The sequence below is a fragment of the Equus przewalskii genome, chromosome 4 (assembly GCF_037783145.1).
Source record: "Equus przewalskii isolate Varuska chromosome 4, EquPr2, whole genome shotgun sequence".
In the NCBI taxonomy this organism is placed as follows: domain Eukaryota; kingdom Metazoa; phylum Chordata; class Mammalia; order Perissodactyla; family Equidae; genus Equus; species Equus przewalskii.
The window spans coordinates 87,650,180-87,674,096 of record NC_091834.1 but is presented as its reverse complement, the minus strand read 5'-3'; the positions used below and the strand labels follow the sequence as shown (position 1 = coordinate 87,674,096).

The following is a 23,917-nucleotide window of genomic DNA, read 5'->3' as shown; positions in this document are numbered from 1 at the left end:
TTAACCAAAAAGAGGAAGATTGGCAACATATGTTAGCTCAGGGCCAATCTTTGTCAGCAAAAAACAAAAAAGAAGAAGAAGAAGAAGAAGAAGAAAAAAAGAAAAGTTTTTCCTGACAGCCATTATATCAGGCTTTCTCTAAGCCTTGATAGTCTTTGGAAGTTTAGATTTAGTCCCCAAAGTTTCTTGCAAATCTAAACATAATGCCCTCCTTGATGTTTAAACAAAAAGAAGGAATTTTTACCTTGACTACCCTGCCTACTAGCTCCCCACTCATCTGCCCCAACATCCCCACCCTCACCCCCAGCAACACACACCCCTTATTCACATTAGTCTGCTCACTGTTCCATGAACATATCCTTTCCTCTTAAAATTTCCTCTGCCCAGGTCGTTCTCCCCCAGATAGTCACATGGCTTCCTCCCTCACTTCATTTCAAGTCTAATCAAATGTCCTGTTCTCAGAAAGGCCTTCCCAGTTTAACCCTATCATCCAAAATAGTGGCCCCCCACACTGCCAGTCACTATCAAATTCCTAAATCTTCTCTGTTGTTCTTCAAAAAACTATCAGTACCTGATATTGTTTTCTATGTGTATTACTTTACTTTTTTATTGTCTGGCCTTTCCACTAGATTATATTACACAAGGGCAGAGGCTTAGTTAGTCATGAAATGGAGAGGACCTGGCATAAAATAAATTCTCAATAAATTTTGTTAAATGGATGAGCAAATGGATTTTTATTATGCTTAATTATAACAGTGAATTTTATATGCCTTTGATCTGCCAGCAGTGTCAACAAGCAATATTAAAGTGCTATAATTAATAATACAAAAAAATATAAAATAAAAATGTTAATCACAGTTGTCATTTACTTTGGAATACCATTTTTAGAAATATAACCCACTATGCTAATGGCATAATCAATTTTGGAGACTTTCATTGTTCCAGGTTTGGTTTCTGTTACCTGTTGACCTAACTTCAAGACCCCTCATAATCACAGGCACTTTAAAGCTATTTCACAACCAGGCCACGGGTAACTTTGGAACAGTCCCCCATACTGTCTGCTAACTGGCAGTTTCTATATCCGACAAGATTCTTTTAGAAGTTATTCTTCTCTGTAATTAGAGACAAATATGATTAGACGATACGATCACAATGATTTTTTGTTCTTATTGCTGTTGCCTTAAGAAAGGCGTGCAGCCAAAAGGAGAGATACTGTCCATCACCAAAGCCCAAGATGCCAAGAAAGTTTCATCTCCCTCACTGACCTAAATGCCAGCCTCTTCCTTATTGACCAATAAATATTTCATTTTTTGTTCTACCCAGGAAGACTTTAATTGCTGTCTGATTTTAATGAAGTGTGGCTGATAAATACTGAAAAATGTTCACAGCCTGGATATTCAATATTCAAGTTGCATTCAACAGAGTAAGCATCAGTGACATTTCTGCAATTTTAAATGCCATCATCATCCACTATGTCTCCAGTCTCTTACCTCTGCCAAGTCACCCCAAGAGTGCAAACATCTGCTCTTCAATTGTCTCCTAATAAACACACTTTATGTGTGCAAAGTGCTAACCACCCTAAAGAACCAAATCCTTTTAAAAGCTAGTTGAAGCAAACAAGCAAAACAAGGAACATGTTGTCATTTGGACTTTTAAATTTTAAAATGTCACGCCTTTGGAGTCCCCAAATATTATAAAAGCATTTCCCAGTCACAGGATTGCATAACTTGAAAAGTAGATAGCAAAATCTAAACCAACCAACTCCTTTATTTTACAAACAGGGAAAACTAAGACTCCCAGTGATTTGGCCAACATCAAAAATAAAAATGTGGTCACTCCTACCCACCCCCCAGCCCACTTTCAGTGGTCTAGTCTCTCTACCATGCAATATACAAGATGTCTTTCCATTGAAACAATGGCTCCAGTGCTAAAAGAATGATTAAATAAGTCATTTAGTAAATTAATTTCCTGAGTTTGTCCTAACTGCAAAACTTAACGAACATTCTCTGCAGGAGATAATTAAGGTAAATGAGGTCACAAAGGTGAGACTCTAATTCAATAGGGCTCCTGTCCTTATAAAAAGAAGAGGCCATGTGAGGACAAAGGGAAAAGGCTTCCTGGGACTCATGAGACTTGTCCTAGCTCTAAGGCTTTGGAATTTTTGTTTCTCAAGCAATGATGGGCTGCATTAAATCTCAACATTTTTCTTTGCGATTCCATCTTTGAAACCAGAAGCCTACGGTTGTGAGAAGGAGAGTCCAACAGAGCCAAATGTATGACTTTGTTCTCATTAATAACACTCCCCATCAATTTGCCTTATTGGCTCAGATTGCATACATGACAGATAAACAGAGAAAGCATTAGAGCATTTTCTGAATACTTTAGTCATATTCTACAAGCATTTAGATTTTTAAAGGAATAATTTTTGTTGTCACCCATTTTCTGCTACATGAAGAAACTGTACTAACAAATCTAAGCCACAATATATTCTCTGTTTTCAGTTTCTAGAGAATAAAGAATGAGAAACAAATGTAACAACAAAGAGAAAAATAAAGTCTTACTCTCTCCCTCCAAAATTCCACAAATAGCAGCCACAGAGTAATTCCAAATTTCTTGAAATGGTTTCATTATATATTAATTGTAATTAAAAACTGTTACTCTATGTCAAAATGTGGTTGATATTTTAATAAATTATACTTCATTGGTAGAGGTTTATTTATATTTAGATCATGATTAATAATTACCATGATGTAATTATTAAAAAAATTATTTTTGTAAAAAACCTAAACGCATGTCAAACCTAGACAAAAGAAGAGAAATATGCCATTCAAATTTCAACACTAACATATCTTCCTTCTGTTCCCCAAATTCAAAGCCTATAAAATATATTCCATTTATCATAGTGAATCCATCCATTCCTCTGGAATGTTTCCAGAGAAAGCTGAAAACAGCAAACGTTTCAGCAGAGGAAAAAAGAGTCTATCATGTTCAGGGTCTATATTTTGGTGAAAGTATCTCAGAATCTACTTAGGCATGGCTAGAAACCTATTTATTTCACCATGTTTTTGTTCATTTAGAACCTCAGGCAGAAAAATTGATTAGATGACCTCATCATCAAAGCCTTCCTTAAGGGTTTACTTGCACACAATGTCTTGTAAGGCTAAGAGTGAAGCAAGCAAGGTAATACTATAGCTCATCTTTTAAAAATTTCATTCTCTAAGAGACAATTTTCTGGTTTCTTAATCAGAAAGAGAAAATAGTAAAGAAAAGCATTAAATAAACAAATCAAGGGGCCAGCAGAGTTAATGGGTAGGGAGCAAATTGGAAGTCAGTAGATCTGCCTCAAATACCCGTGAGATTTCCTAGTGATGAGGCTGGTACAAAAACAAGTTTGCAAGGTTACCAGATCCAAAGACCTTGAACAATAATTTTATGGGAGGATAGGATAAATGACTGCCAGGAATATATAAAACAGCATAATGGGAATCTGCTGTGTGGTGTTCTTAGCAGGGTGGTTCAGAGTTTTCAATATGGAAAACCTTTAGGCTGCAAAGAATGTGCTGCCATCTGAATAAAAATTATGCAAAGAACATTTTTAATAAACAAAGTGTAGAAAAGCCGTATGCAAAGTTTCTGGAAGACAGAGTACAAGTGTTGCTAGACATGGGGGAAGAGCAGCAAAGGAAAATGAAGGACCTACACACTTGAAAGGGTTTCTCCCTTCCAATGAAAAATATCTGAGTTCAATAACAGAGTGTAAGAAAACAATGACAACGTTCAAACATGTTGGCTTGTGATAAAAGTCAACTTGTGCTAAGGTCCTTCTGAACTTACTTTTTGAATACGTGTAAGTTCTAAACAAAGAATAATTATTATAAGCAGTTAGAAAAAGAGTTTGAAAAATTGAGATGGGAAAATAACATGAGTCACTCCATACAAGTAGAAACTCATTTGGAGGGGAACCACTGGGTGACAAGATATGTGATTGCTCAATAATGTCAAACTAGTTTCAAGAGAGGATGTATTGACTTACATACTTGGTATGAGAAATCCCACTGATCCACGTCCTCTCCAATAATTGGTGTTTTGGGCTTCTTCATTTTTGCCACCCATGCAACTACCAAGTGAGTACCTTTCAACAAAGATTTGATCCTATTTTTTTGTTTCCCCAGGACCTGGCATAGAATCAGAGTCCAATAAATAATCAGCGAACAAAACTGAAGTAAAGGAAACCAGATTTGAACCTACATAACTTGTGGTTTTCGCTTTCAACTTCAAATCCTGTGCTTTTTCCCCATCTTCCCATTCTTCTACACTGCCTCTTCCACTATGTTTATATTGTCTTTTAAATAATAAAATGGTAAATCACATTCATTTGGAACTGGCATGGAAAAAGAGCAAGGGGCAAAGGATGGAAAATTTATCTATACATATTTTACTTAAATAATCCCATAAAAATAAGAGTGACTATTTCTAAACAAAAGTCCACATTTAGGGGAGAACACACATCGTATGTGTTCAATAAACATTTGTCGAGAGAATAAAAGAATGACTACAGAAGAAATGAGAAAAGCTTTCTTTAAATGATAATAGTAAAAATGAAATATCCTTGTATGATAATGCACATTGATTCTTCTCATTACCAAAGCTAAACTTCCAAACTCTAGAAGAAATAATAAATCCAATAATCAGCCAACGGTGAAGTGTAAAAACTAAAATAAAAAAATGCTGAAAGATATTAGTCATTTGAAGTTCAATAAGCACATTATGAGTTTTCAGCTGAGACTCTATAGTGGGTTTGAGAAGGAACACTGCAATTTGAGACAAAGGCTAATTTAAAGACTATAATGATCACCTGCTTAGAAAGGAATTACCTTGCAGACCACGAAATATTCTTGTGACTTCCATTAAGAGTTACACAGAGAACAAATGAATGATAAACTATTTATACCACGCAACAAAACTTTCTCCAGTTCTAACCTATAATAAACTTAAATTCTGAGTGAAAGTAGAGACCAAACAAGTGAGTATAACGAGCAGGAGTATTATCAAGCCTGAAAACTCCCTAGTGAAGCAGCATAAATGCAATACTAAAAAATAATTGTCAAGAATTATTGGGGCCGGCCCTGTTGTGTAGTGGCTAAGTTTGCAAACTCCACTCCAGCAGCCTGGGGTTTACGGGTTCAGATCCCAGGCATGGATCTACACATCACTCATCAAGCCTCACAGAGGTGGCATCCCACATATAAAGCAGAGGACGACTGGCACCGATGCTTGCTCAGGGACAATTTTCCTCAAGCAAAAAGAGGAAGATTGGCAACAGATAGTACTTCAGCGCCAATCTTCCTCACACGCACAAAAAAACTGTAATACATTAAATTCTGCAAGTATTTTACCAGAAATGCATTTTGTTAAGTGTGAAATAACCATATATTTTTTCCCATTCTCCTGACTTCACATTAAAATTTTTTTTAAAGTTTATGGGAAAAAAATCTCTTGAAAAGTGGTTATTGAGCACACTGCTAAAAAGCTTCCAAAGGGTTTCTTCTATACTTAGGAACAAATGTAAGCATAAGGATTCCATTTATCCAAGCCAAAGCATAACTTAGCAGTAAATTATGGTGTTAAATCTAGGTTAGAAGATGCCTATAATGATTAAGGTATTTCCCCATTTTCCTAACAATTAGCAACACTAACTAAGTAGAAATCAATTGTAATTGGAGAAGAGAGTGAGTAGTGAACTAATTACCAAAGTCAGTTGATATATAAGAGCATTGTTACTTAATCTAGAAATTCTATATGTTGTAATATATATATATGTAAAATCAACTAAATTTATAAAGGAATAGTCTTACTTCTCTCAATTCCTTGATTCTTAAATTATATGAATTTACTTGCTGCAAATGTTTGCTAAAACAGATTTTCTTAAGGTTAATAACATTTCTTTAAAAATCTCTTATTTTATGTGTGAAAGTCAGGGTTTTTTGTTGTTTAATTTATGTATTTGTATTTTTGCATTTAAAACTAATTGGGTAAAGTATTCCAGTACAATTTAAAAAACTGGTTACCTAAATAAGAGATTTAAATTGAAGTATTTCTACTGATATCAATTTAGTAAGTCTTGGTTAATGAGAAGGTAGGACAATTTCAGTAATAAACTGCATATGGTTTGGAAAAGTATACAGAGTATTATCTCTGGCCACTTCAGTAGCATTTGTTTAACTATTATACTAAATGCCTCAAATATCAGAGGAGTCACCTGAGAACGTCAATGTGATGAGCTGGGGTACCTAACTTTAATGAACCCAAGAGTTTCTGGTCCATTATAGAAAAATACGGCAAAAATGTACAATGGTTCATTACAGACAAAATGCACAAATAACATTATCTTGGATATCTGTGTCCAGAAAGTACTCCTTTTTATTGTGGTCAAAAATACATAGCAAATAATTTACCATCTTAATCTTTTTTTAGGTGTACCGTACAGTAGTGTTAACTATATGCACATTGTTGTATAAGAGATCTGTAAAATTTTTTCATCTTGCAAAACTGAAACTTTAGATCCATATAATACCACCTGACTTGTCCACTCCCAAGAAGTACATTTTTAAATGTATTTAGGGATTAGAAATTTTTTAAATGGAAGTATCATGAATTCTTACTGTCTGACAATCATAGTATCACAATAAACTGAGCATTATAACAGATTTCATTCTAGTCACCATCAAGTTTTTCTTCAATATATAAAGCCATGTATTTGACTGATATAATGTATTTCAGCTTTTATAAATCATTTTTGTTCAGGGACCTGCCAATTCTGAAAAGATATCTGAGTCATTAGTGTAAATTAGTTAGGCAGATAGGGGTCTGCAATTTTCTCCTGTACAGGGCCAGAGAGTAAAGATTTTAGGCTTTGTGGGCCATATGAGTGCTGTTGCAAATATTCAACTCTGTAATTGCAGCACAAAAGGAGCTATGAGCAACACACACACACGGAGGTGCATGACTGTATGTCAACAAAAATGTATTTACTGGGCCGGTCTGGTGGCCAAGTGGTTAAGTTCTCGAGCTCCATTTCAGCGGCCCAGGGTTTCCCCAGGTCGGATCCTGGGCACAGACATGGCACCACTCACCAGTCCATGGTGAGGCGGCATCCCATATAGCACAACCAGAGGCACTCACAACTAGAATACACAACTATGTACGGGGGGGGGGGGGGGGTTGGGGGGGAGGAGGAGGGGGAGGAGGGGGGGCGGAGGAGGAGGAGGAGGAGAAGAAAAAAGAAGATTGACAACAGATGTTAGCTCAGGTGCCAATCTTTATTAAAAAAAATGTATTTACTAAAACACATGACAGGCTAGATTTCTTCCATGGGCAACAGTTTGCCAACCCCTGAAACAGCTAAGAAAGGGAAGGGAGAGAGAGAGATAGGGAGAGGGAGGGGGAGGGGGAAAGGGCAGGGGCAGGGAGCAGGAAGGAAAATCAGATCAAAGTATTTATGGAGTGAACTCCTGAGAACAAGTAGCTTCTTAGTGGGGTTGACACTACTTGTTCTGTTGACAAACTTTGAGAGTGAAGCCCTAGAAAACGGAACAAGTTCTTAATGGCTTGGTTCAAGGCTGACTGACCTACCAGCATAAATAATGAAAACACTGATCTTCAGTGAGTACATAGGATTTGACTTACCTTAGTAATGGATGGAATATGACAGTAATATTTCTGGCTCCAGGTTTGCAGACAAATTTTGTTCCTCCACCTTCAATTAAGTTGTCATCAGGACCCCCTTTCAGCAAAAAGAAAAAAGAGAAATTTAGTTTATTAGAACTTTTACAAAGAAATAAACCAAACCTATACAGACAAATGTTATACTGCTATAAGTAAGACCATCTTTGAAAACGATTGCCTTCAATATGTACAAAATTATTTTGGATGACTTGATCCAGTCTTTCTTATTAACTAAACTATGGATTAGCATTTTCTCTTTGAAGCGATAACATGGAAGCAGAGTAAGAATAAATAATATGTTTAAAGAAACAGTGCAAGGAGAAGATTCCAAGATGGCGCCGTGAGTAGTCCTCTTTGTCTCTCGCCCTTCGAGTCTACAATTATTTGGACACTTATCGCTTGACAAAGGATATCCAGACAGCATCTCAGGACGTCTGAGACACCCACGCGACTATACATCGGAAGGCGGACGGACTTTCCTCCGGGAGGATGTGGAAACAGGTGAAAACTCTCCGACCCCGACGGGCAGCCTAGTACCCGCAAGCGGCTTTCTTCCAACGGACGCCCCCAGAGGATCCACACACATCTAGGGCAGGAGCGAGAACACAACAGAGGAGCGACGGTGGAAACAGGTGACCAGAACCCTACTTAAACCCCCTGCAATTACTCCTAAACGCAGAGGGAAACTTTGGAGTTGCACACCTGAGCCCGCGGGGAGAGTCTCTCCCCGCCATTGGCGGGGAGACCCAGCCTGGTGCTCGGGGCGCCCGGAGGGTCCCAGAGAGACGCCCGCCCCGGGGGACTAGGGATTGCCGGAGATCTCGGAGAGGACCGGGGCGGGGGAACTTTCAAAGGCGCATCCGGCGACCCGGTGGGGAAGCGCCGGAGCTCCGCCAGGCAGCAGACAAAACTCTCTGTCTGCCAGTAGCAGAGGGGCCACGCTGAGCACTCAGGGCTCCCGGCAGAGGCCCGGAGAGAAGCCCAGAGGGCGGGGCGACCCCCAGCTGCCATTGCCCGCCCCGGGGGACTAGGGATTGCCGGAGATCTCGGAGAGGACCGGGGCGGGGGATCTTTCAAAGGCGCATCCGGCGACCCGGTGGGGAAGCGCCGGAGCTCCGCGAGGCAGCAGACAAAACTCTCTGCCTGCCAGTAGCAGAGGGGCCACGCTGAGCACTCAGGGCTCCCGGCAGAGGCCCGGAGAGAAGCCCAGAGGGCGGGGCGACCCCCAGCTGCCATTGCCCGCCCCGGGGGACTAGGGATTGCCGGAGATCTCGGAGAGGACCGGGGCGGGGGAACTTTCAAAGGCGCATCCGGCGACCCGGTGGGGAAGCGCCGGAGCTCCGCCAGGCAGCAGACAAAACTCTCTGTCTGCCAGTAGCAGAGGGGCCACGCTGAGCACTCAGGGCTCCCGGCAGAGGCCCGGAGAGAAGCCCAGAGGGCGGGGCGACCCCCAGCTGCCATTGCCCGCCCCGGGGGACTAGGGATTGCCGGAGATCTCGGAGAGGACCGGGGCGGGGGAACTTTCAAAGGCGCATCCGGCGACCCGGTGGGGAAGCGCCGGAGCTCCGCCAGGCAGCAGACAAAACTCTCTGTCTGCCAGTAGCAGAGGGGCCACGCTGAGCACTCAGGGCTCCCGGCAGAGGCCCGGAGAGAAGCCCAGAGGGCGGGGCGACCCCCAGCTGCCATTGCCCGCCCCGGGGGACTAGGGATTGCCGGAGATCTCGGAGAGGACCGGGGCGGGGGAACTTTCAAAGGCGCATCCGGCGACCCGGTGGGGAAGCGCCGGAGCTCCGCCAGGCAGCAGACAAAACTCTCTGTCTGCCGGTAGCAGAGGGGCCACGCTGAGCACTCAGGGCTCCCGGCAGAGGCTCGGACAGAAGCCCAGAGGGCGGGGCGTCCCCCAGCTGCTGTTGCCCGCCCCGTGGGACTAGGGATTGCTGGAGATCTCGGAGAGGACCGGGGCGGGGGAACTTTCAAAGGCGGGTCCGGCGACCCGGAGGGGAAGCGCCGGAGCTCCGCCAGGCAGCAGACAAAACTCTCTGTCTGCCGGTAGCAGAGGGGCCACGCTGAGCATTCAGAGCTCCCGGCAGAGGCCCGGAGAGAAGCCCAGAGGACGGGGCGACCCCCAGCTGCCGTTGCCCACCCGGTGAGGCTAGGGATTGCCGGAGATCTCGGAGAGGACTGGGGCTGGAGAGAGTTCCAGAGACCCAGCTTAGTAGCCTAGGGGGAAACCCTACAGGCTCACAGAAGCCTTAGGGAAAGCCTCTGCACAGCACCAGTAGAAGGCACCCAGCCGCCAGCCACAAGGCTGGAAGACCCCAGGGCAAAAGCAGCATAGCTAGGTGTACTAACCACAGACTGTAGAAGATGCCAATAGTTCTCCTGCGACCCATAGAGGACAAGTGAGATTTGGTGGGTGCCGACAGCAACGGAGCGACAAATATAAGTGATCCCACCCCTGGCCGCTGGAAAAGCCCATAACACCGTTGCAGACCCCAAGGAGAGAGCGCATCTAGGTGGGCAACAACAGTAGGCCCCTGCAGCCTGAAGCCCCCCGTGACGGCCCCCACGGCAGAGGAGGGAATCCAAAGGGCCACTGTGGCTACGAAGAGGGGCCCAGGCCCAGTTAGCAACTACGGACAGGGTTCCTGGTTGGTGAAGTATAAACAGCTGCTCCCCCCACCGCAGCAGATGAAACAAGTGAAAGGAGCAACTAAACTCTATCTCCATGCGGAGGCACAAATCAACATCATCAAGCAATATGAAAAAATACATTAAATCTCCAGAACAGAAAGAAAGTAACAAATACACAGAAAACAATCCCAAAGAAAATGAGATATATAACCTAAATGATGATGACTTCAAAACAGCCATCATTAAAATACTCACTGAGTTAAGAGAGAATTCTGACCGACAACTCAACGAGTTCAGGAGCTATGTCACAAAAGAGTTTGATACGATAAAGAAGAACCAAACAGAAATATTGGAAATGAAGAACACAATAGAGGAGATTAAGAAAAATCTAGATGCTCTGAACAGTAGGGCCGATAATATGGAGGAAAGAATTAGCAATTTGGAAGATGGCAATATAGAATTGTTGCAGGCAGAGGAGGAGAGAGAAGCAAGACTTAAAAGAAATGAAGAAACTCTCCGAGAATTATCAGACACAATTAGGAGATGCAACGTAAGGATTATAGGTATACCAGAGGGAGAAGAGAAGGAGAAAGGGGCAGAAAACCTATTCAAAGAAATAATGGCTGAGAACTTCCCAAATCTGGTGAGGGAGATGGATCTTCAGGTGACAGAAGCCAATAGATCTCCAAACTTTATCAATGCAAGAAGACCAACTCCACGGCATATAGTAGTGAAGCTAGCTAAAGTCAACGACAAGGAGAAAATATTAAGGACAGCCAGGCAAAAGAAACTAACCTACAAAGGAACCCCCATCAGGCTATCAGCAGATTTCTCAGCAGAAACTTTACAGGCTAGAAGAGAGTGGAATGATATATTCAAAAATCTGAAGGACAAAAAACTACAGCCGAGAATCCTCTACCCAGCGAAAATATCCTTCAAATACGATGGAGAAATAAAAACTTTCCCAGATAAACAAAAATTAAGGGAGTTCATTGCCACAAAACCTCCTCTTCAGGAAATCCTCAGGAAAACCCTCATTCCTGAAAAATCCAAAAAAGGAAAGGGGCTACAAAACCAAGAGCAGAGGAGATAAGTAGAAGGACAACAACAGAGAGTAGCAGCTCTACATCAGAACAGATTAAACCATGGGACGAGAAACAAAGGAAACTGAAGAAAACCGGAAAACAAGACACAAAATGGTAGCGGTAGGTCCCCACGTCTCAATAATCACTCTAAATGTAAATGGATTGAACTCCCCAATCAAAAGACACAGAGTGGCAGGATGGATCAAAGAACAAGATCCAACAATATGCTGCCTCCAGGAAACACACCTCAGCCCCAAAGACAAACACAGACTCAGAGTGAAGGGATGGAGAACAATACTCCAAGCTAATAATGAACAAAAGAAAGCAGGTGTCGCTATACTAATATCAGACAAGGTAGATTTCAAAGCAAAACAGATAAAGAAAGACAAAGAGGGACAGTATATAATGATAAAAGGGACTCTCCACCAAGAAGACATAACACTTATAAATATATACGCACCCAACACAGGAGCACCAAAATTTGTAAAGCAACTCTTAATAGAACTAAAAGAAGACATCAACAACAATACAATAATAGTAGGGGACCTCAACACACCATTAACACCAATGGACAGAACATCCAGACAGAAAATCAACAAGGAAATAATAGAATTAAATGAAAAATTAGACCAGATGGACTTAATAGATATATATAGAACACTTCATCCAAAAACAGCAGGTTACACATTCTTCTCAAGTGCACATGGAACATTCTCAAGGATTGACCATATTTTGGGAACCAAAGCAAACATCAATAAATACAAGAGAGTTGAAATAATATCAAGCATCTTTTCTGATCATAACGCTATTAAACTAGAAATCAACTACAAGAAAAAAGCAGAGAAAGGTGCAAAAATGGGGAGACTAAACAACACGCTTCTCAACAAACAATGGATCATTGAAGAAATTAAAGAAGAAATCAAATATTATCTGGAGACAAATGAAAATGAGAACACGACATACCAAATCATTTGGGATGCAGCAAAAGCAGTCCTAAGAGGGAAATTCATCGCAATACAGGCTCACCTCACTAAACAAGAAAAAGCTCACGTAAGCAACCTCAAACGACACCTAACAGAACTAGAAAAAGAAGAACAAACAAGGCCCAGAGTCAGTAGAAGGAGGGAAATAATAAAAATAAGAGCAGAAATAAACGATATTGAAACAAAAAAGACAATAGAAAGGATCAATGAAACAAAGAGTTGGTTCTTCGAAAGAATTAACAAAATTGACAAACCCCTAGCCAGACTCACCAAGAAAAGAAGAGAGAAATCGCAAATTAATAAAATCAGGAATGACAGAGGAGAAATCACAACAGATACCAATGAAATACAAGAGATCATAAGAGAATACTATGAAAAACTATATGCCAACAAATTGAACAACCTGGAAGAAATGGACAAATTCCTAGACTCCTACAATCTCCCCAAACTGAATCAGGAAGAAATGGAGAATCTGAATAGACCAATCACAAGTAAGGAAATAGAAACGGTAATCAAAAACCTCCCCAAAAATAAGAGTCCAGGACCAGACGGCTTCTCTGGAGAATTCTACCAAACATTCAAAGAAGACTTAATACCTATTCTCCTCAAACTGTTCCAGAAAATTGAGAAAGATGGAGAACTCCCTAACACATTCTATGAAGCCAACATCACTCTGATCCCCAAACCTGACAAGGACAACACAAAGAAGGAGAACTACAGGCCGATATCACTGATGAACATAGATGCAAAAATCCTCAACAAAATTTTGGCTAACCGATTACAGCAATACATCAAAAAGATTATACACCATGATCAAGTGGGATTTATACCAGGGACACAGGGATGGTTCAACATCCGCAAGTCAATCAACGTGATACACTACATCAACAAAATGAAAACCAAAAACCACATGATCATCTCAATAGATGCAGAGAAAGCATTCGACAAGATCCAACACCCATTTATGATAAAAACCCTCAGTAAAATGGGTATAGAAGGAAAGTACCTCAACATAATAAAGGCCATATATGATAGACCCACAGCCAACATCATACTCAATGGACAAAAGCTGAAAGCCATCCCTCTGAGGACAGGAACAAGACAAGGGTGCCCACTTTCACCACTCCTATTCAACATAGTTCTGGAGGTGCTGGCCAGAGCAATTCGGCAGGAAAAAGAAATAAAAGGAATCCAAATAGGTAACGAAGAAGTAAAACTCTCGTTGTTTGCAGACGACATGATCTTATACATAGAAAACCCCAAAGAATCCACAGAAAAACTATTAGAAATAATCAACAACTACAGCAAAGTAGCAGGGTATAAAATTAACGTGCATAAATCAGTAGCATTTCTATACACTAACAATAAACTAACAGAAAAAGAACTCAAGAACTCTATCCCATTCACAATCGCAACGAAAAGAATAAAATACCTTGGGATAAACTTAACCAAGGAAGTGAAGGATCTATACAATGAAAACTACAAGACTTTCTTGAAAGAAATAGGCGATGACATAAAGAGATGGAAAAACATTCCTTGCACATGGATTGGAAGAATAAACATAGTTAAAATGTCCATACTACCTAAAGCAATATACAGGTTCAATGCTATCCCAATCAGAATCCCAAGAACATTCTTCACAGAAATTGAACAAACAATCCTAAAATTCATATGGGGCAACAAAAGACCGCGAATTGCTAAAGCAATCCTGAGCAAGAAAAACAAAGCCGGCGGAATCACAATCCCCGATTTCAAAACATACTACAAAGCTACAGTGATCAAAACAGCATGGTACTGGTACAAAAACAGGTCCACAGATCAATGGAACAGAATTGAAAGCCCAGAGATAAAACCACACATCTATGGACAGCTAATCTTCGACAAAGGAGCAGAGGGCCTACAATGGAGAAGAGAAAGTCTCTTCAACAAATGGTGCTGGGAAAACTGGACAGCCACATGCAAAAGATTGAAAATTGACCATTCTTTTTCACCACACACCAAAATAAACTCAAAATGGATCAAAGACCTAAAGATTAGGCCTGAGACAATAAGTCTTTTGGAAGAGAATATAGGCAGTACACTCTTTGACATCAGTTTCAAAAGAATCTTTTCGGACACTGTAACTCCTCAGTTGAGGGAAACAATAGAAAGAATAAACAAATGGGACTTCATCAGACTAAAGAGCTTCTTCAAGGCAAGGGAAAACAGGATTGAAACAAAAAAACAGCTCACTAATTGGGAAAAAATATTTACAAGCCACTTATCCGACAAAGGGTTAATCTCCATAATATACAAAGAACTCACACTGCTTAACAACAAAAAAACAAACAACCCGATCAAAAAATGGGCAGAGGACATGAACAGACATTTCTCAAAAGAAGATATGAATATGGCCAATAGACACATGAAAAGATGTTCATCATCGCTAATCATCAGGGAAATGCAAATCAAAACTACACTAAGATATCACCTTACCCCCGTTAGATTGGCAAAAACATCCAAAACCAAGAACGACAAATGTTGGAGAGGTTGTGGAGAAAGAGGAACCCTCATACACTGTTGGTGGGAATGCAAACTGGTACAGCCACTATGGAAAACAGTATGGAGATTTCTCAAAAAGTTAAAAATAGAAATACCCTATGACCCAGCCATCCCATTACTGGGTATCTATCCTAAGAACCTGATATCAGATATCTCAAGAGTCCGTTGCACCCCTATGTTCATCGCAGCATTATTTACAATAGCCAAGACGTGGAACCAGCCTACATGCCCAGAAACTGATGATTGGATAAAGAAGATGTGGTATATATACACAATGGAATACTACTCAGCCATAAAAAAAGACGAAATTGGCCCATTCACAACAATGTGGATGGACCTCGAGGGCATTATGTTAAGCGAAATAAGTCAGTCAGAGAAAGTCGAACTCTATATGACTCCACTCATAGGTGGAAATTAGCATATTGATAAGGAGATCTGATCGGTGGTTACCAGGGAAAAGGGGGGGTGGGGGGAGGGTACGGAGGGGGAAGTGGTGTACCCACAACATGACTAACAAAAATGTACAACTGAAATCTCACAAGGTTGTAATCTATCACTTCCCATGTGTACGGCAATTGTACGTGAACATCTTCCAGGAGAGCCCTGATTCTGAAGAAGTTTGGTCCCATCGTTGCTCCAAGAGTGCATGTACTGTGAGCCTCTGGACCCTTCATTTTGGCCAGACAATATGGTCACCACAATTATTACACCATGCCCTCTCTCACTGATAGCTAGACTTTTCCTAGTTCTCATCCTCTTGTGGCAACTCATCCAGGCCCGTGGCTTCTACCGTCAAGTTTGCACAGATGATCCTCAAATCAAGTAAGAAAGTCATAGAATTTCAGAAAGAGAAGTAGGCCTCATGGGTCATTTACCCAACTCCTTCATTTTACTGATAAAGGCAAAATTAAGTCACCCCTGAGGCCAAATCATGACCAAAATCACACAGCTCTCAAGAGATAGAGCCAGAATAATAAGCATAAGCCTCCAACGAATACTATCAAACTATAAAGAAATTAATTAACATGCTTACTTGCTAATTCAATGTCATGATGGGCCTCAATATTGCGAGAACCTCAGAAGAAGCATTAAAAGCAAATATATTCGTACAAAACAACACTAAGGATTAAGATCTTCATTTGTCCCCGAGTTGAGAGGCCGCAGGCTCCAGTTTCCTTTCTAGAGCAGTATTTACTGGCCTGCATCATCATGGAAAATAATTGCCCTGAACGCCTACCTGCAGAAACAATCATGAAAACATTTACCCGAATTTATGTAATAAAAGGAACACCTTGAATGAAACACAAATACCTGGTCCACATTTTATCAGCACTTAAAAGTCAATTATCATTTCACACCAGAAGTGAAAGCAGCGACACTGACAGACTCCTCACAATAAACCTACACACTCCCAGCTCTTCGGTCACTCTTGAGCCTTCTCAAGCCGCTAGAGGCCAGCAGATCGCATTGGGAGAACAAGCGTTCTACATGATCAAGGACAATAATTTGTCCTCCATTAATCTGTGCATTAAAGAAAAGTATTGTTTACGAGGCACACCGCTTTATAAATTAGCAAGTGTGGGCACCAGAAAGCATGGGAACCATCATCATGCTGCCCTCACCCCACAAAGGATGCTCTGACAACTGGGCTTTTTATCCGCTTACGCAAAATAACTGAGTCACTGCGACAACCTCCTCTTTGAGCTCCCTGACTCCCAATTCTTGCCTTTCTAATCCATCCTACTTCCTGTGGCCAGACATTTCTGCCTGGAACATTATGTTAATCACCCTAGCCCCTGCTCAAAATGATCAGTGATTCAGAGGAGGGCCAGAGCTAGGAAGTGTCATCTGGAACAGGACCATATTCTTTCATTCATGACCTTATGGGGAGCTGGGGTCATGTTGATGAAAATCAACTTGGAAGATGTTATCCTAGCACAGCCAAAAAGTCACGTGGGTTACAGGTGGGTTGACCATAAGCTTCAGTTTTCCTGGTATCTCCCAGTTTGTGCCTGTTACCACAGCTAATAGCACTCCCTTCAGCTCTCAAACGTGTCCCAGTTTGGACAACAAATGTTACAGTAACAGTAGTTATGAGCATTATGATGCCACATGCCCTCCACCAACATAAACGTTTTTTACTAAGTTCTAGACGCCACAAGGAACCCCTGGGACAGCTTACACAGTCTTCTGATCTAATCCTCCACTCAGCGCCACTTCATCCGCATGAGAGCAAGTAGGAACAGCATCAGGATCAGTGGGATAAGTCAGCTAGCTGATGCACCACCCTCTGTCCTACATTGTGTTCATCATTTCCTTGTGTGTCCTTGACACCTTGTGATTCTCCATCTGAAAACAGAAGGACTCAGGCTTTACTGGACGTCGTGATGCTCATCGGCCTCCCACACATCGCATCACTAGGTCAGCAACTAAGTACCCAGAATTACACCAGCCCCGTGGAGTAGCCCAGGGAGAGGTGCAAGCTTTCCACCACATGGGGAAAGGAGGTTGTCACCAGGGGATCCTGGTTAATAGATTTTTTTAAAATTCTAGGTTAGAAGGTGTAAACTTTCTAAATCATGGAACACTTACAACTCCATATCTTTGATGTTTAAAAAGAGGACCTAGAATATTGTCCCATCTATTCCTATTAAAGTCACTCTAACAAAAAAGAATTTTAAAATACAGTCAAATACCCTCTATTTTTTTTTTTTTTATTAATGTTATGATAGATTACAACCTTGTGAGATTTCAGTTGTACATTTTTGTTAGTCATGTTGTGGGTACACCACTTCCCCCTCCGTACCCTCCCCCCACCCCCCCTTTCCCTGGTAACCACCGATCAGATCTCCTTATCAATATGCTAATTTCCACCTATGAGTGGAGTCATATAGAGTTCGTCTTTCTCTGACTGACTTATTTCGCTTAACATAATGCCCTCGAGGTCCATCCACATTGTTGTGAATGGGCCAATTTCGTCTTTTTTTATGGCTGAGTAGTATTCCATTGTGTATATATACCACATCTTCTTTATCCAATCATCAGTTTCTGGGCATGTAGGCTGGTTCCACGTCTTGGCTATTGTAAATAATGCTGCGATGAACATAGGGGTGCAACGGACTCTTGAGATATCTGATATCAGGTTCTTAGGATAGATACCCAGTAATGGGATGGCTGGGTCATAGGGTATTTCTATTTTTAACTTTTTGAGAAATCTCCATACTGTTTTCCATAGTGGCTGTACCAGTTTGCATTCCCACCAACAGTGTATGAGGGTTCCTCTTTCTCCACAACCTCTCCAACATTTGTCGTTCTTGGTTTTGGATGTTTTTGCCAATCTAACGGGGGTAAGGTGATATCTTAGTGTAGTTTTGATTTGCATTTCCCTGATGATTAGCGATGATGAACATCTTTTCATGTGTCTATTGGCCATATTCATATCTTCTTTTGAGAAATGTCTGTTCATGTCCTCTGCCCATTTTTTGATCGGGTTGTTTGTTTTTTTGTTGTTAAGCAGTGTGAGTTCTTTGTATATTATGGAGATTAACCCTTTGTCGGATAAGTGGCTTGTAAATATTTTTTCCCAATTAGTGAGCTGTTTTTTTGTTTCAATCCTGTTTTCCCTTGCCTTGAAGAAGCTCTTTAGTCTGATGAAGTCCCATTTGTTTATTCTTTCTATTGTTTCCCTCAACTGAGGAGTTACAGTGTCCGAAAAGATTCTTTTGAAACTGATGTCAAAGAGTGTACTGCCTATATTCTCTTCCAAAAGACTTATTGTCTCAGGCCTAATCTTTAGGTCTTTGATCCATTTTGAGTTTATTTTGGTGTGTGGTGAAAAAGAATGGTCAATTTTCAATCTTTTGCATGTGGCTGTCCAGTTTTCCCAGCACCATTTGTTGAAGAGACTTTCTTTTCTCCATTGTAGGCCCTCTGCTCCTTTGTCGAAGATTAGCTGTCCATAGATGTGTGGTTTTATCTCTGGGCTTTCAATTCTGTTCCATTGATCTGTGGACCTGTTTTTGTACCAGTACCATGCTGTTTTGATCACTGTAGCTTTGTAGTATGTTTTGAAATCGGGGATTGTGATTCCGCCGGCTTTGTTTTTCTTGCTCAGGATTGCTTTAGCAATTCGCGGTCTTTTGTTGCCCCATATGAATTTTAGGATTGTTTGTTCAATTTCTGTGAAGAATGTTCTTGGGATTCTGATTGGGATAGCATTGAACCTGTATATTGCTTTAGGTAGTATGGACATTTTAACTATGTTTATTCTTCCAATCCATGTGCAAGGAATGTTTTTCCATCTCTTTATGTCATCGCCTATTTCTTTCAAGAAAGTCTTGTAGTTTTCATTGTATAGATCCTTCACTTCCTTGGTTAAGTTTATCCCAAGGTATTTTATTCTTTTCGTTGCGATTGTGAATGGGATAGAGTTCTTGAGTTCTTTTTCTGTTAGTTTATTGTTAGTGTATAGAAATGCTACTGATTTATGCACGTTAATTTTATACCCTGCTACTTTGCTGTAGTTGTTGATTATTTCTAATAGTTTTTCTGTGGATTCTTTGGGGTTTTCTATGTATAAGATCATGTCGTCTGCAAACAACGAGAGTTTTACTTCTTCGTTACCTATTTGGATTCCTTTTATTTCTTTTTCCTGCCGAATTGCTCTGGCCAGCACCTCCAGAACTATGTTGAATAGGAGTGGTGAAAGTGGGCACCCTTGTCTTGTTCCTGTCCTCAGAGGGATGGCTTTCAGCTTTTGTCCATTGAGTATGATGTTGGCTGTGGGTCTATCATATATGGCCTTTATTATGTTGAGGTACTTTCCTTCTATACCCATTTTACTGAGGGTTTTTATCATAAATGGGTGTTGGATCTTGTCGAATGCTTTCTCTGCATCTATTGAGATGATCATGTGGTTTTTGGTTTTCATTTTGTTGATGTAGTGTATCACGTTGATTGACTTGCGGATGTTGAACCATCCCTGTGTCCCTGGTATAAATCCCACTTGATCATGGTGTATAATCTTTTTGATGTATTGCTGTAATCGGTTAGCCAAAATTTTGTTGAGGATTTTTGCATCTATGTTCATCAGTGATATCGGCCTGTAGTTCTCCTTCTTTGTGTTGTCCTTGTCAGGTTTGGGGATCAGAGTGATGTTGGCTTCATAGAATGTGTTAGGGAGTTCTCCATCTTTCTCAATTTTCTGGAACAGTTTGAGGAGAATAGGTATTAAGTCTTCTTTGAATGTTTGGTAGAATTCTCCAGAGAAGCCGTCTGGTCCTGGACTCTTATTTTTGGGGAGGTTTTTGATTACCGTTTCTATTTCCTTACTTGTGATTGGTCTATTCAGATTCTCCATTTCTTCCTGATTCAGTTTGGGGAGATTGTAGGAGTCTAGGAATTTGTCCATTTCTTCCAGGTTGTTCAATTTGTTGGCATATAGTTTTTCATAGTATTCTCTTATGATCTCTTGTATTTCATTGGTATCTGTTGTGATTTCTCCTCTGTCATTCCTGATTTTATTAATTTGCGATTTCTCTCTTCTTTTCTTGGTGAGTCTGGCTAGGGGTTTGTCAATTTTGTTAATTCTTTCGAAGAACCAACTCTTTGTTTCATTGATCCTTTCTATTGTCTTTTTTGTTTCAATATCGTTTATTTCTGCTCTTATTTTTATTATTTCCCTCCTTCTACTGACTCTGGGCCTTGTTTGTTCTTCTTTTTCTAGTTCTGTTAGGTGTCGTTTGAGGTTGCTTACGTGAGCTTTTTCTTGTTTAGTGAGGTGAGCCTGTATTGCGATGAATTTCCCTCTTAGGACTGCTTTTGCTGCATCCCAAATGATTTGGTATGTCGTGTTCTCATTTTCATTTGTCTCCAGATAATATTTGATTTCTTCTTTAATTTCTTCAATGATCCATTGTTTGTTGAGAAGCGTGTTGTTTAGTCTCCACATTTTTGCACCTTTCTCTGCTTTTTTCTTGTAGTTGATTTCTAGTTTAATAGCGTTATGATCAGAAAAGATGCTTGATATTATTTCAACTCTCTTGTATTTATTGATGTTTGCTTTGGTTCCCAAAATATGGTCAATCCTTGAGAATGTTCCATGTGCACTTGAGAAGAATGTGTAACCTGCTGTTTTTGGATGAAGTGTTCTATATATATCTATTAAGTCCATCTGGTCTAATTTTTCATTTAATTCTATTATTTCCTTGTTGATTTTCTGTCTGGATGTTCTGTCCATTGGTGTTAATGGTGTGTTGAGGTCCCCTACTATTATTGTATTGTTGTTGATGTCTTCTTTTAGTTCTATTAAGAGTTGCTTTACAAATTTTGGTGCTCCTGTGTTGGGTGCGTATATATTTATAAGTGTTATGTCTTCTTGGTGGAGAGTCCCTTTTATCATTATATACTGTCCCTCTTTGTCTTTCTTTATCTGTTTTGCTTTGAAATCTACCTTGTCTGATATTAGTATAGCGACACCTGCTTTCTTTTGTTCATTATTAGCTTGGAGTATTGTTCTCCATCCCTTCACTCTGAGTCTGTGTTTGTCTTTGGGGCTGAGGTGTGTTTCCTGGAGGCAGCATATTGTTGGATCTTGTTCTTTGATCCATCCTGCCACTCTGTGTCTTTTGATTGGGGAGTTCAATCCATTTACATTTAGAGTGATTATTGAGACGTGGGGGCTACCACTACCATTTTGTGTCTTGTTTTCCGGTTTTCTTCAGTTTCCTTTGTTTCTCGTCCCATGGTTTAATCTGTTCTGATGTAGAGCTGCTACTCTCTGTTGTTGTCCTTCTACTTATCTCCTCTGCTCTTGGTTTTGTAGCCCCTTTCCTTTTTTGGATTTTTCAGGAATGAGGGTTTTCCTGAGGATTTCCTGAAGAGGAGGTTTTGTGGCAATGAACTCCCTTAATTTTTGTTTATCTGGGAAAGTTTTTATTTCTCCATCGTATTTGAAGGATATTTTCGCTGGGTAGAGAATTCTCGGCTGTAGGTTTTTGTCCTTCAGATTTTTGAATATATCATTCCACTCTCTTCTAGCCTGTAAAGTTTCTGCTGAGAAATCTGCTGATAGCCTGATGGGGGTTCCTTTGTAGGTTAGTTTCTTTTGCCTGGCTGTCCTTAATATTTTCTCCTTGTCGTTGACTTTTGCTAGCTTCACTACTATATGCCGTGGAGTTGGTCTTCTTGCATTGATAAAGTTTGGAGATCTATTGGCTTCTGTCACCTGAAGATCCATCTCCCTCACCAGATTTGGGAAGTTCTCAGCCATTATTTCTTTGAATAGGTTTTCTGCCCCTTTCTCCTTCTCTTCTCCCTCTGGTATACCTATAATCCTTACGTTGCATCTCCTAATTGTGTCTGATAATTCTCGGAGAGTTTCTTCATTTCTTTTAAGTCTTGCTTCTCTCTCCTCCTCTGCCTGCAACAATTCTATATTGCCATCTTCCAAATTGCTAATTCTTTCCTCCATATTATCGGCCCTACTGTTCAGAGCATCTAGATTTTTCTTAATCTCCTCTATTGTGTTCTTCATTTCCAATATTTCTGTTTGGTTCTTCTTTATCGTATCAAACTCTTTTGTGACATAGCTCCTGAACTCGTTGAGTTGTCGGTCAGAATTCTCTCTTAACTCAGTGAGTATTTTAATGATGGCTGTTTTGAAGTCATCATCATTTAGGTTATATATCTCATTTTCTTTGGGATTGTTTTCTGTGTATTTGTTACTTTCTTTCTGTTCTGGAGATTTAATGTATTTTTTCATATTGCTTGATGATGTTGATTTGTGCCTCCGCATGGAGATAGAGTTTAGTTGCTCCTTTCACTTGTTTCAGCTGCTGCGGTGGGGGGAGCAGCTGTTTATACTTCACCAACCAGGAACCCTGTCCGTAGTTGCTAACTGGGCCTGGGCCCCTCTTCGTAGCCACAGTGGCCCTTTGGATTCCCTCCTCTGCCGTGGGGGCCGTCACGGGGGGCTTCAGGCTGCAGGGGCCTACTGTTGTTGCCCACCTAGATGCGCTCTCTCCTTGGGGTCTGCAACGGTGTTATGGGCTTTTCCAGCGGCCAGGGGTGGGATCACTTATATTTGTCGCTCCGTTGCTGTCGGCACCCACCAAATCTCACTTGTCCTCTATGGGTCGCAGGAGAGCTATTGGCATCTTCTACAGTCTGTGGTTAGTACACCTAGCTATGCTGCTTTTGCCCTGGGGTCTTCCAGCCTTGTGGCTGGCGGCTGGGTGCCTTCTACTGGTGCTGTGCAGAGGCTTTCCCTAAGGCTTCTGTGAGCCTGTGGGGTTTCCCCCTAGGCTACTAAGCTGGGTCTCTGGAACTCTCTCCAGCCCCAGTCCTCTCCGAGATCTCCGGCAATCCCTAGCCTCACCGGGTGGGCAACGGCAGCTGGGGGTCGCCCCGTCCTCTGGGCTTCTCTCCGGGCCTCTGCCGGGAGCTCTGAATGCTCAGCGTGGCCCCTCTGCTACCGGCAGACAGAGAGTTTTGTCTGCTGCCTGGCGGAGCTCCGGCGCTTCCCCTCCGGGTCGCCGGACCCGCCTTGAAAGTTCCCCGCCCCGGTCCTCTCCGAGATCTCCGGCACTCCATAGTCCCCACGGGGTGGGCAACGGCAGCTGGGGTCGCCCCGCGCTCTGGGCTTCTGTCCGGGCCTCTGCCGGGAGCCCTGAGTGCTCAGCGTGGCCCCTCTGCTACCGGCAGAAGGTTTGTGCCTGGCGGAGCTCCGGCGCTTCCCCTCCGGGTGGCCGATCCGGCCCTTCCCAAGTTTCCCCCGCCCGGTCCTCTCCGAGATCTCCCGGCAATCCCTAGTCCCGCGGGGCGGGCAACGGCAGCTGGGGGTCGCCCCGCCCTCTGGGCTTCTGTCCGAGCCTCTGCCGGGAGCCCTGAGTGCTCAGCGTGGCCCCTCTGCTACCGGCAGACAGAGAGTTTTGTCTGCTGCCTGGCGGA

General features: G+C 41.7%; 1 protein-coding gene across 6 annotated transcripts in view; it reads right to left on the bottom strand.

Annotated features, from left to right (window-relative positions):
* Nucleotides 1-23,917, bottom strand: part of EXOC4 (exocyst complex component 4) — a 758,598-nt gene that overhangs the window by 403,214 nt on the left and 331,467 nt on the right. For all 6 annotated transcript variants that reach the window (XR_011539582.1, XM_070617731.1, XM_070617732.1 and 3 more), the window contains exon 10: nt 7,687-7,783. Coding sequence is in view for 5 of the 6 variants with exons in the window: in XM_070617731.1 (XP_070473832.1) it covers nt 7,687-7,783 (97 nt within the window). In the remaining variant the exon portion in view is untranslated. The remainder of the gene's footprint in view (nt 1-7,686; nt 7,784-23,917) is intronic.